This window comes from Ammospiza caudacuta, chromosome Z, assembly GCF_027887145.1.
Source record: "Ammospiza caudacuta isolate bAmmCau1 chromosome Z, bAmmCau1.pri, whole genome shotgun sequence".
Taxonomy (NCBI): domain Eukaryota; kingdom Metazoa; phylum Chordata; class Aves; order Passeriformes; family Passerellidae; genus Ammospiza; species Ammospiza caudacuta.
In genome coordinates, this window is record NC_080632.1 from 78,216,968 (window position 1) to 78,230,218 (window position 13,251).

The following is a 13,251-nucleotide window of genomic DNA, read 5'->3' on the forward strand; positions in this document are numbered from 1 at the left end:
TCACCTGTGGAGAAAAAGGGCACCCTGTCAGAGACAGGCTGGAGCACACGGCAGTGCCTGCCACAGCCCAACACTTCCATCCCAAACACAGGGCCCCACAGATGCTGTCAGTGCTGAGGTGAGAGCAGCAGCCCCTCAGCCTGGCCCTCCTGAGACCCTCCCTGCAGATCCCCGGCAGGGATGGCACAGACATGGGTCACTCAAAGCCCTGAGCCTTTGGGATGCTGTCTTTGCTCGCCCTGTCCCTGCTGCAAGCAGGGAGCATTGCCTGGGACCAGGCTCTGCCTCCATGTGGGGCTCAGTGGGCAGAGCCATCCTGGTCATCCCCAGCTAAGGCAAATCAGGAGATGTATCAGTGCAGTGTATGAACTGCTGCTTCTGCTGGAACTCAGGTTCTCCTGGAAGATTGCTGCTCTCATCCCACCTGCCCCACAGCCTGATAGTGACTCTGCGATGGTTGACTGCAGAATTGCATTTTCATACCTTTTTAATTATCGTCCTTATTTTTGTACTTCAAGTACTTCCTTTTCCTGGAAAGGCAAAGGGGAGTGCTGGGTAAGAAACTGGCATTGTGTATGAACCTGTTGACCCTGTCCCCTTCATACCTGCTTAACGTGTACCTTCCCCACTCACCTGGAGTGCACAAGCCACAGGATAATTGCAACCACAATGCGGTCTACCAACAGCACAACCAGTCCAATCACAATCCAGTGCCACTGGCCCACAGTCTGCCCTGCAACAAACAGAGAAGCAAGGGTGAGTGCCACAGCCTGGCCTCCTGCTGGCAATGGCCCCAAGAATGGCAAAGGGTAATGTGCAAGTGTGTACGCCTGTGTCCCGGCTGAGGTTTCTTCTGAGAGAGAGGATCACCCAGTCGGGATCTTGCTCTGTTCCATGTGAGACCGAACAGTGTTCTCCACCTGAGAGAGCCCCTGTCGGGATCCAGCCACAGCTGCTCCGGTTTGTCCGGCACTGCAAGCACAGGCCATGGGGTCACACACAGGGCCATGGGCAGGGGCTCAGGCCACAGGAGGCTGCAGCAGCTCCCGGCCAAGGGACAGGCTGCAAAGGGACTCCCTGTAAGGGGTTTGTCCCCTGCAAAGGCTGTGTGTGCTGCAGCAGTGGGAAGCACAACAGTGTGAGACGGAGTGGGACAATGAGAAGGGGCTGTGCCCTGCTCAGGGCTCTCCCAGCCCCTTCCCCAGAGGGCTCTGCACAGGACCCAAGCAGCTCTGATCCCAGGCACATCCCTGCACAGAGAATATGATCAGGCTGAGCTGAGGGGTGAGGGGAACATCTGTCCTCCCTGTGGCACAGCTCTGGACTGTTCCTTATCTGTCCTCCCTGCGGCACAGCTCTGGACTGTTCCTTGTCTCTGATATTTCTGTGCACTTACCTGATTCCTGTGTTGTGAAGAACCATGAGAACAGGGTTGTGTTGGGAGGCAAGTCAATGGTGACACTGTACTCAGTGAAGGGCTGCAAAGGGGAGCAGGTGAATGTTCCCTCCTGGCCATGTAACATCTGCTCTGCATCCACCTCCTCAGCCTCACAGGGAGGGGAGGAAGGCGTTGCCAGTCGGCAAATGGCCCTCATGCCCTGGCAGGCATCAGGGAACCTGCAGGTCCATTTCAGTTTGATGCTGGTGCTGGAAATCTCAAAGGTCTCATGGTCAACCTGGAGCACTTCTGTGAAGGAAAGATTGCCAGAAGGTCACTTTATTCCCTTCCCAGCCCAGCCATGCAAGGATGCTGCAGTCAGACAACTTTGCTCATCAGGAGAGACTGGAGGTGGTCACTGCAGCCCTCTGAAAGGGGAGCAGGAGGAGTTTGGGGTCATGGTGCCCTGGGAAACTGAATGTGAATCATTGGGTGAATTTCTCCAGTGGCACAACGGCTCCTGTTCAGTCAAACATCAGGACACCTTGGGGAGAAGAGAGGGAAGCCAGGATGTGTCCCCAGCTGGGCTACAGCACAGCTCACAGGGAGCAGCAAAGGGATCCTGCCTGCCTGAAACCCTCTGAGCTGCGTGGCTGCAGCCATCCTTTGGTGCCATGGGAGAGCACAACAGGAGACATTTCCTCATGGTCTGGAAGCAGGAGCTGCTTCCACAGCCTCCATCCTCACAGTGCTGTGCCCAAGGAAAAACGCTGACCTTCCCATGCTGTTCCCCCTCAGAGATGTTCTCAGGATCTCCCCCTGCAAAGGATTATCCTGCTCCAGGTCCCTCCCTTACCGATGCACTCCACACTGGAATGAATGGGGACCCAGGCACCTCTGGAGTCTCTTCCAAGCCAAAATTCTTCATATCCAAATGTCCCATAATCATCCTGGAATTGAGTCTGACATTGGATTTCAGTGAAGAGTGGCTGGAAACCTTGAGGGCAGCTCAGCATCACTTTCTCAGTCTTCTTATAATTCTCCAGGTCTGGTGCCAGTTGCAGTCTGGAGTCCCACTGGGGCCTTTTACACCGTTCTGTCAGAGGTGAAAGTGGGTGTTAGATGGGGTGGAGGCGATGGGATGGGTAGGGGTGAGTGGTGGGTGAGAAATCCCCAGGAACCCCTCCAGTTAATGAAGGGAGAGGGAAGGTGACACATCCCTCTGCTGGGATGTGACCTGAGGGCAAGCCTTGTTGGGAAGGACTGTCATTGAGCTTGTAAAGCATGAAGAATCACTCATTCATCAATATGCTCGTATCCACCCACTTGTCTCTCTGGACACCCCTTACAACCTCCTACAGCCCAAAGCAGGGACATTCCCATCCTGTATCTCCCTGTGCCTCTCTCCTGAGCACTGCCATGTACTGCCATACCCCCACTGGACACAGCTTTGTCTCTGGCAGGGACAGCTCTGCATCTCCATCCCCTGATGGATGGCATTGCTCCTCCCCCAGGTCCATCCCATACAGCCTCCAGTCCCAGTGCCCAGGGCTGAGCCAGCCCTGCATCATCAGGGCTCCCTTCATTCCGCTCTGCTCCAACCCCTGGAGGTGCAGGAGGTGTCCCCCAGGTCCCTCATCCATGGGCCAGCAGGGGAACAAGCAGACCTGTGCATTCCAGGGTGGCACCTGGAGGCACAGCAAAGATACTGGAACCTCCATGGGCACCTGGCTGGCAGCCTTGGATCCTGCCCCTGGCCTGGGCACCCAGCTGGGAGCCCCAGCCTTGGCCTGCTCAGGAACCACTGCAGGAGATTTCAGCTTGCCCAGCTGGTTCTGCCTGCTCTGTTGTCTCCTGGCTGCATTGTCCTCTTCAGCAGTTTGCTCAGGCAACAGAGCCCCAGGGAGGGTGAGGGCAGAGGGGAGACACGGGAGAGCTGCTGCAGCCTCACTCACCCATGCACAGGACATCCCCCTCAATGCGTGTCCAGGCGCCTGTGCTGCTCCTGCCCCACCAGGCATCCACATAGACTGGTTTTCCAGAAATCACTTGTTGAAATTCCTTTGCACATTTGACCTCAGGGAAGGAGGGCTCGAGGCCTTTGGGACAGGTCAGGGTCAGTTCTTCTCTGTTCTGTGGGTTTCCAGTTTCATTCTCCAAAAACTGAAGTCTTGCATCCCATTCAGGTTTAGGGCATTTTGCTGTCAGGAAGAAAGTGTGAGAGTCCTTCTCAGCAAGGGAATGCTCAGGCAGGAGAGGGACCGAGGCTTTTCCATGATGAACTGTAGTTAATGTCTGCATTCCACACCATGAGGAAACCCAAGGTACCCCAAGAGCAGAAGAAGATCATGTGCCTGGGCAAGGAGGTGATACGGGACACTGGGAGAGAGGTGAAAACTGAGGGCAGGATCCTTTCTAACTTCCCTGTGATGCACAACTCAGGAATAGACTGGGAGATGCAGGGATAGAGAAAACCTGTCCCACACTGAATGCTTCTAACCCTCTCCACCTTGGATTCTGCTCCCAACTGCGACCTGACTCTGAGCTTGCCCAAGGTGTCCCACAGACATGGCACCATGTCCAGCTCCCCTCTACATTGACAGGTGCACATAGCAGGGGAGACCTACTGCTTCCCAACTTACCCGTGGTGCAGCTCAGTTTCGGAGGCAACCTGTGCCATTTTCCTGAAATGTCCAACACCTGCCAAACATTCCTCCAGTTTGCACATCTGATCACAGCAAGGGGAGGAGCGTCATTCTCAAAGCAGCTCAGTGTCACCTCTTCACTGACCGTGTAAAATCTCTGGTTTGGCCTAAACTGGAGCTGTGAGTCCCACTGGGGCTGCTGGCATCGCTCTGGAGAGGAGAAGGAGCTCATGTAAGCAGAATGGGAAGTGGTCTGCTGGAATATTTCTTGCTCTGACTTGGACAGGGCTCATTTCCTTTGGTTACCACATTCAACTGCTTGCTTGATCCCTCACTTGCAGCCTAGGACAGAGTTATTGGTGGCAGCAGACCACCCCAAGAGCAGTCCCATCCATGCCTACTACAGTCTTGCAGGCTTCCCAACTCAGGCTCCATTTGGGAAAAGCTGGACAGGGACTGATTTCCTTCACGGTCTTCACACAGAATTCCATCCCGTCCCACCACCTTGGCCATACACCCACTCATTGTTTGAAGGCACAGGGTTTACAGTAGTCCCCAGTGCAGGGAGCCTTGTTCCTGCCTTTGAACCCCTCCCAGAAGCACAGAGCCCAGCAGGTGCCTACAGCAAGGTGCTGAGGCAAGAAGAGCCCTGTCAGTGCCAGGACATGGGGAAAGCCAAAGGTATCCAGGTCTGCCATTCCTGCACTGTCATCTGCACAACCAGGTCACAGAGGGTGTGCCACCAGCTCAGGGCCCTGGGTCAGGGTGGTGCAGGGCTGTGCTTACCCTTGCAGGTGGGAGTCTCATTCCACAGGGTCTGGGCCCCTCTGGAAATGCACTGAATCAGTGGGACAGATGGCACAAACTTCTCAGGAATCTTCCCAGCACAGCTGAGCTGCACCACTTCATCCAAGGCATAGTCGCTCCTCGTCGGAGTAAACCTTAGTTTGGGGTCCCAGTCGGAGGGAATTTTACATTTTCCTGTGTGGAAAGGCCAGGAGGCAGAGCCTGATGGTCACTGGGCTCCAGCAGCATCCACGAGGATGAGGGAGTTCCATCCGGAGGGGTGCCAATCCCTCTCTCTTCAGAGAGGTGGCAGAGATGGCACCTCCCAGGATGAGCCCCATCCCCCAGGTGCTTTATCCCTCCCCACACCCTCAGGGCAGTGCAGGAGGGTTATCCACAGGGTTATCCTGCCCACCTGCTGCTGAGGAGACACCCCAGCTAGAGGGGTCCAGCAGCCTGGGGGATGCTGCTCTCTCCCACAAATCCAGGGGCTGTGGGAGTGCTCCAGACTCTGCTGGCACCACTCATCATCATTTCTGTCATTCTGCTGGACATGATCTGCTGATACCCACAGTCACGCTTGTTTGCTGCAAAATCCCAGTTGAGTTGCCACTTTGCTTTTGTTCTGGATGTTACACTTGTTATTTCCTCTGCTCTGTCCCTCTCACAATTATCTGCTGGCTCCTAGCAGCAGCTCCCTCCCATCCCATATCCCTGCCATCCTCACCAAGACAAGTGACACCCCCTCCTCTGATTGGGCTAAAGGGGCTTAGAGCATGTGGGTATGTCACCAGCCGCACATTTGGTTGTGTTTTACAACATGTAGATTGGGCAATTGATTGAAGTAAATCTTCATATTAATTTTCATTAAATTCTAGACAGGATTGCTGCTTCCTCTCTGCATGGATCTGCATTTGGGTCTCTGACCTCTGACCTGGCCCCACTTTTCACAGAACAATTGTAACTCTCTGTGAGTGTTCCTCCACCATACAAATTTAGCTGTAGCTGTTCAAATATTGTCGAATGTTACCAGGGTGCAGTCAGGCAGGCACAGAGAGTTTGCACTGCTTCCTACAACACCCAAGTGGCATCTCAGGAAAGCAGGAATGCTCTGCAGACATCATGCAGTAGGGGACCACACTAGCTGCACCTCCTCAGACAGAATAAAACTCCTGACAAATAAGTGGAAAAAAATAGCCCCAGACTGGCAAATTGAGCAACAATTATTTCAGTTAGGTGACAGCTACTCATGGAAGCATTTCGCATGTTTTAATTTGCATTTCAGGGCCCTAAATTGTTCCTGCATGAAGACTATTCACTGATGGGTATTCTTTGATCCCCAAGGTACCACAGAAATGTGAATAAAGTTGCTTGAAAAGAGTCATGTGAGTCCTGGCCTGAAGCAAGAAGCAGTTTGAGGGGATGGAAACTCTGCAGTGGAGGTAGCCTTGGGAGCTGAGGGGGTTGTGAATGCTCACGAGCATGGCTGGCCTCTCCCACATGGCTCCACTCTTGACTTCTGTGTGAGGGGGCCTCAGCATTTTTCCTTTTGTAACTGTTCTACACCTCCTGGTAGCTGTGAGAGCTCCCACAGCACTCAAATCTATTAAATAAGGGAGACAAGATCTACCTTCAAGGGATGGTGTACTGGAGTGGATGTCACCATCATCACCCGCTCCCAGTGACTACTGGACTGGAAATTGGTACCTGTGAATAGGGTGATCTCTGGGATTGGAGGAGCTGCCACCTCCATGAGGAGGAAAATCCATTGTAGAGGACAATCTATTGTAGAGAGGGCCCACAGTACCATCAGGCAGGTCATTGATCAGCAGCACGGGGGAGACTGAAACCTTATCAAGCATTGAAAGATTGTGCGAGGCTCTTCATGTTTTCAATTGTCTTAATAATTCATTTGTAGGGCTAAATCCCCCCATTGTCGGGTGCTTCTCAAATAATACCAGAGTTCAGCTCATAGAGAAGCCACATGTGCTAATCAAGGATCCCAAAACCAAACTGATAATGCGCCCTTTCCAATTAATAGCTTGGGGGAGAGGGTATGCCTGTGTGTCCACAGGATCAGTCCCAAAGTGGATCCTTGGCTCTTTTAGGTATGAAATGGGTGTGTGTATTCTATTCCCCGTCTGTGAAGCAGTTATCTTCTGTTAATTAGGCCGTTTTCTTTATCTCTTCCACAACCAATCCTCCCTCTGGAGAGGTATATTCTCTTAATGGGCCATTGAGTGCCACTGTCTGAGATACAATTATGTCATCCCATTGTGAGAAGCTCCACCCGGACAGAGGACCCAAGCATTCCTATCTGGATATAATCAGAGATTTGGAAGACCACAGGCAGCATTTTCCAGTGGATTCCCAGAGGAGCAGCCCTTTCCCACTGGATTCCCCCTGGAAGGCCAGGTCCATCTACACCACCACTGTATTTTCAGAGGAGGACTGCACCCTTTCTATAGGATCACTGCTTCAGCAGAACTACATCTCTATCTCCAGGAGGGCTGCAGCCACCATTTAATGGGACTTCTACCAACACCCTGACCAGAGAGTGTCAGGTCATATTCTGACTCTGTCAGTATTGATTTTTATTACTGCATTGCTTATTTTATTTTAAAAATTTTCTTCCCTAATAAAGAACTGTTATTCCTGCTCCCATATCTTTGCCTGACAGCCCCTTAAAGGGAGTTTACATTTCCCATTAGGCTCCTGCCTTCCTCAGCAGACACCTGTGTTTTCCAGCCAAGCCACTGGCAAAACATCAAGGTGTATCTAGAGCCACCAAACACAGCACCCAGAAGAACTCCTGAAGACCCAGAAAAACAAGATACAGGCCATACACACACAGTCTGGAGAAGGAGAAAGAGAAAAAAGAACCACATGCTGCACAGATCCAACTTCTGAAATCGGCTCTGCCTCTCCTGCCCTATGAAACTGCCTACTGGATTTTTCATATGGGATAAGTTATATCCCATCTTAACATCTTGTTACTTTTTAACTTCCTTTTCTTTCATAATATTTCTATTTTATGCTATTCCTCTAAGTTGCTACATTAGTTTCACTTCACTCACATCCCTCTAACATAAAAGCAGAAAAAAGGGTGGAGTGTTGTGGGAAGAAGACAATAGAAGTTACGAAGTTACTTATTTCCCCAGTTACAAGTTCCATTTTAAGACTCACAGGAAGAACTCATCTTTCCTGGACATGACCATGAGTTACCGACTACTCACCACCACACTCTGGATCCTACCCTCACCCTACCCTCAGTTCCTCACCCTACCACCAGTGACCACGTGTATTGTCCCACAGTCAGCCCAAAACATCTGGGTCACCCTGTCAACAACCCTCCAATAAGACAGTTTGTGTCAGTCCATGGACAGCGTAGAAAATTCACTGTCAACATGCCTAAGCAGCCATAGATTTTTTTACTGCTGGCCCATGGATACAGCTGTCAAGATTTCACCAGGATGTGCTGTTTTAACTTATCCTCACATTTGAGGTCGATCCAAACATCCAGAGGCTGGAAGAACTCACAGAAAACATCAAGACTGAGAAATGCGCTGATGAACTTACCGAACTCTTTGAAAGATGGGGACTCACAAGAAGGGTATCATCCTTTGTCAAGGGAGTGTTTTGGGTTTAATTACAATTGTTGTTGTGCTAGTTAGGTTCCTGTGCTTTATTAAGTATCTGCAGAGGTCCATGGGAGAAGCCTTTTCAGTTAAACAAGAAGGGGGAGTTGTGGAGCCTGTGAGCCCATTGGGAAAAGGCTAGTGGGAATGCCCTGGAGGCATGCCCCATAGGTTAGGGGTCAGAAAGCTTCCCCCATGGTGCTCTGCAGCACTATGCTATTTTACCCCATTGGGTAAATTCTGTATTCCCCATTGGCCCGTTGGCTCTCCCTACCCCTTTTACACCTATATGATCTTTTTCTAGAATATACTCCACTCCCTGTCTCCCCATTGGTTAATGTAATGCTGCCTGCCCACTCTGGCGCTCTGTATTGGCTCCTGCCCTTTGTACTTCCCCTATGTCTTCAGTTGATTGTCCCTGATGCTTTGTTCCACTCCCTCTTTTGCATATTTATACCCTGGACCATCCATTGTATTCTGTCCCAGACTCCTTCAGTGATGGACCTTAATAAACTCTCACTGGAACCCATACAGAAGATCCTCCTGTATGTCACCTGCCTGCTAGCTGTGGTGTGCTTGAGTGCTGAGTGTGTGAATGTCACGTGTCTGCCCAAACATTCTTCCTTTGAGGGCACTTGTGGGGAAGCTAGTGGCACTGACCACCTCGCCTCACCACTACACACAAATGTGCCAGCAGTGTGTCTGCCCTTCAGACACAAAGACTACACAGGAGAGCAGCCCTGCAGGCAAACCCTCGTGCTCCCTCCTTCCTTCTTCTCTGCCCACAGGGCCCCTTGCAAGCACCAGGGGGATTCCTGTTCTCTGCAACTCATCCTTTCCTTCCCAAGCTCTCTGAGCTGTGTTTAATGCCATGTGCTTGCTGAGAGGAGCTAAGAAAAGCAACCACTGTTTCCACAGAGAAAACCACTGTTTTTCCAGTTGCACTGTAAGGCACTGAGAACAAAACATGGGTCTTACAGCATCTCTCTGAATTTGGGAAGGGAGGTGATCATTTGGCCCCACTTTTTAAACTCCTCCCAGGCTCCCCTGTGCCCTTGGACCTGCCAGATGTGCCCCTGTTGTGCTCGGGGGCAGACAGAGGCTGACATGGCCCCCACATCCAAGCTGGGCATGGACCATGCTGAGCAGAGCCCAGGGGCTGGGTGGGAGAGATCAGAAAAGGCAGGCAGAGCCCACAGCTCATTCCCATACTCAAAGAGCCCAGGGACTGGAGAGTACCACTACAGGGGAATGCACCAGCTAGAGGAAGGAGGCTGACTCAAGTGAAATTTCAGCAAGGAAAATACAGAGTAGATGTGACCAAATAGGCACCTTTTGTAACCTGCAATGCGTGCTCACTGTGAAATGGAAATATTGAATGCCTGAGACAGGAGTGGTAACAAAAGGTTGGTCTATTTGCCTCCAAAGCCAGATATTTACTGTTTTGGATTTTTTTCCTAGATGATGCTATTAAATGAATACTCTCCTCTCTGATATTGTTTATTACCCATGAATATAGAAGCCTTTTCCAGAAATGCCTGGGCTGCCTGTCCCTGCTGCAAGGAGTTATGAGCCTGGCAGGCTAAACAAAGGCCCAGCATGGGCCAGAAGGGGAGGGTCAGGAGAAAGGAGAAACAGCTAGGCTGATAATTCAGGACAGGCTCCTGGGTTCAGCCCTTTGCTTAACAGCAGAAGGTGTCCTTTCTTACACTCTATTACCTCACACACAAAGAAGAAAGGACATGGTGAAATCTAAGAAGCAGTAGGTGAAGTTCAACCCTTTTGGCAGGGCAGCTCAGCAGCTGAGAGAGGTGACAGCAAAGTCTTGCTGCGTTGGATGCCATGTGCTTGCTGAGAGGAGCTAAGAAAAGCAATCACTCATTTCACTAGTGGAGCATTGTTTTGCAAGGCACTGCGAACACAAACACGGGTCTCAGAGCATCTCTGTGCTCCTGACTAGCAACCAAAGGTGTTGAGCAGGTCTTTAAGAGAGTGATGGAGCCAAGAGACCCTGGGGATGCTCTGCTTGGGAGTCATGGCAGGGAAACGGGGATAGCAAAGAACGTCCTGAACAAGGACTGAACAAGGCATTGTGAGAAGAGCTGGGATATGGTGGCACTTTGACCTCTACTGGTCCACCAGATGCTAAAGGACATCTGACACGGGTCTAAGGACAGGAGGAAAAATTCATGTTTCCTGAATTAAAGAGCCGCACGCGCAAACCACATCCTGTGCCTGGGCTGCACTGCTGTTGCCTGCACTGCTCTCTGTGGCACTGTGCACAGCAGATTTTACCCTGTATCTGCCAGGGGATGTGCTCAGGAATCCCCACCCTATTGTTCCCTCTCTCTGTCCAACAGCTTTACCCTGCCCCACAGCCTCTGTCAGCCCATTTCATCCTAGCAGAACCTCCCGCCTCACTCGGGACATTTTCCTTGCCCTGTCCCTCTGCAAGAGAAGGACTCTGATCCATTGGTTGGAGCTCAGCAGAGGTGTCAGGATGGGATGAGCCCACATGCTGAGGATGCATGCAGGGCTGTTCACATTGCTGGGTGTGGACAGCACATGTTTTTGTCTTGGTTCCTCTTCTCTCAAGCACCAAGGTGCAAACTCAGCAATATCATCTGTGTCACGGGCAGCTCCAGACTCCTCTGGGAAGGCTGGGTGGCTGAGATCTGCAGAGTGTGACAAGAGTCTGCAGGGCTACAGGACCCTGCTGCATCCCACTGTACGTGACACAGACAGATCCTGACCTTAGTGTGCACCTTGAAAACAAACGGGAAAGCCATGGTTGCACATGCTGGCCTGGGAGAACTGCTTCAGCAGGGATCTGGGCAATGGGAAGACACTCTGGACAGGAGAATATCCTCTGTTGCAGTTTTTTGCCCTTGTTTATTGCGTGACAGTGATGTGCTGTGCTTACACTCTCTGCAACCAGACACGTTTTCCCTGGAAACAGGCTCTCGTGACACCTCTCCTGATAGTACAGTCCCTGATGTCACTTCACATCAGGAATTAAAGTTTCTGATCCCATTCCCTGTACTCTGTCACAACCACTAGATCAGCTGTTTTCTGTAGCCTCCAACCAACCGGATCCAACAACACAGCATGACAGGATTAGATGCTAGTTTAATGATTTCTATCACCTAGCTCCAAGAAAATTAGACAAATACTCGAAGACAGATACAGAAGAATGCAAGATCACAGTTGCTGCACCCACAGCTCAATTGCCAGGCAGTGCAGCCTCCTGGGAGGACAGACAACATGTGAGCCTGAAAATTCCCACTGACTCTGCTGGCATCAAAGTGTGCAGCCAGGGAAGGAAGAGCCCAGCAGATCCCTGGCTGTGCTCTGATCCTTCCAGCACCAAGGAAGTGCATTAAAGAGCAGTCCCAGAGTATGGTAAGCCCTATCCCCAGGCTCTCCCCGACACCCAGGGGCTCAGCTCATGGCTCCCCAGCTCCTGGTTGGGCACCAGCACCCATCTCCTCTGTGGTGAGGACATGGCACCCTGACACTGTGCCAGGACAGACAGACACCTTGTATTTCCAGCTCCATGGAGGAACACACAGACTCTGCAGAGGCTTTCCCAGCAGCCCAAGCCTTGCTGCCCTCCATCCCCAAACAGAGCTCTGCCTGACCACAACCCAGCTGGTGGACTTGGGCCCCAGTGTGGATGTCAGACTGCCCTGATACAGCTGCTGTATCCTGCACACCATAAGGCTGCACAGGGGCTCTGCAAAAGGAGCACAGTAAAACCTTCTCTTGGGAGCAGAGGAGGGAGCACTGCTTACCTCTTCCCTGGGGTTGTCCATAGTTGTTGGGATAGGGCTTACCACGATTTTGTGCTGCCAGCAGAGGTGTGAGGAGCAGGAGAAGCATCCATTGCAGGGCCATGTTTGCCTACGTTCCAGGGCAGGACTGAGGTCTCAGCTACCCTGGCTGCCTCACTGCACACCCATCTGATTGTGAGTGGTGAGAGCACGGAAAGGAAACAGGCACGCAGAGAAATCATGTATGGTGCAAGAAGCTTCCTCACTGGAGAGGGAAACTCCGCCAGTATCAGCACTGCCTTCTTTCTCTTTTAGCTCCACGACGTTTTGCAATTTTGCTGTCTCTAATTTCTTGTCTAAAACCACAGCTTTTAGGTCTTCTGTCAGGACCAGCTATTAACAGTAGCTGGGCTGCCTCCTCTCCCAGCACAGATTTCAGAAGGACTTGTGAGGTGTTCTGGTTCCTGGCTGGGTTTTAACAGGAAGATGTTCCTTCCATACTCACCCAGATATTCAAGCAGTGATTACACCAGGAGAATCCTCACCTTTTCCTGCTGTAATTAGGATTGTGACAAACGGGACTTCTGAAGGGCACAGATGCTCTTAATTATCTGGCAGTGTGTGCCATGGATGGGAATGCCAAGGTTTTGGCAGGAGTGGTAGCTGCTCAGGATTGGACTGAGAGCAGATGTTTGAGCAGAAGGCGACAAGAGCCCTGGAGGTCTCAAGCTCAGCTACTGTGGCACATTGTGTTGTCAAAACTTGATGGGAGCAGGAATGACCATGAACAGGCAAGCAGGGCAGAAAAGGGACTGCTGGTGATGCTGTCTGTGCAGCTGGAGGCTGATGGCACTGGCCTCAGCAGCAGACCCATCAGAGGAGGTCCAGGGCAGGAGCTGATGCATTTGTGTTTCCCCAGCCACCTTGCTGGATGTGCCTGGCCTGCATCCCAACTGAAACACAGAACCAGGAGAAAAACAAGCCCTCAAGTATTCTCTGAGGCTTCACAGCCAGGCTGCATTCCACTGTGA

The 13,251-nt window shown here is 51.6% G+C and overlaps 1 protein-coding gene across 1 annotated transcript; it reads right to left on the reverse strand.

Annotated features, from left to right (window-relative positions):
• LOC131571697 (uncharacterized) lies at positions 1-12,393 on the reverse strand. Its single transcript, XM_058824479.1, has 8 exons — positions 12,242-12,393; positions 4,810-5,004; positions 4,021-4,233; positions 3,334-3,579; positions 2,235-2,474; positions 1,397-1,687; positions 634-733; positions 1-4 (listed from the first exon to the last, which is right to left on the reverse strand). The coding sequence occupies exons 1-8, from the start codon at positions 12,342-12,344 to the stop codon at positions 1-3; spliced, it is 1,392 nt and encodes a 463-aa protein (XP_058680462.1). The 5' UTR covers positions 12,345-12,393.
• Positions 12,394-13,251: the final 858 nt, after the last annotated feature.

Excerpts from the sequence above, each read along its gene's own strand:
- LOC131571697 (XM_058824479.1), bottom strand. The coding sequence starts at position 12,344 with ATGGCCCTGCAATGGATGCTTCTCCTGCTCCTCACACCTCTGCTGGCA. Across the intron at positions 3,580-4,020 it reads GAAACTGAGCTGCACCACGG|CAAAATGCCCTAAACCTGAA; the intron begins GTAAGTTGGGAA and ends TCTTCCTGACAG. Across the intron at positions 734-1,396 it reads CTTCACAACACAGGAATCAG|GGCAGACTGTGGGCCAGTGG; the intron begins GTAAGTGCACAG and ends TGTTTGTTGCAG.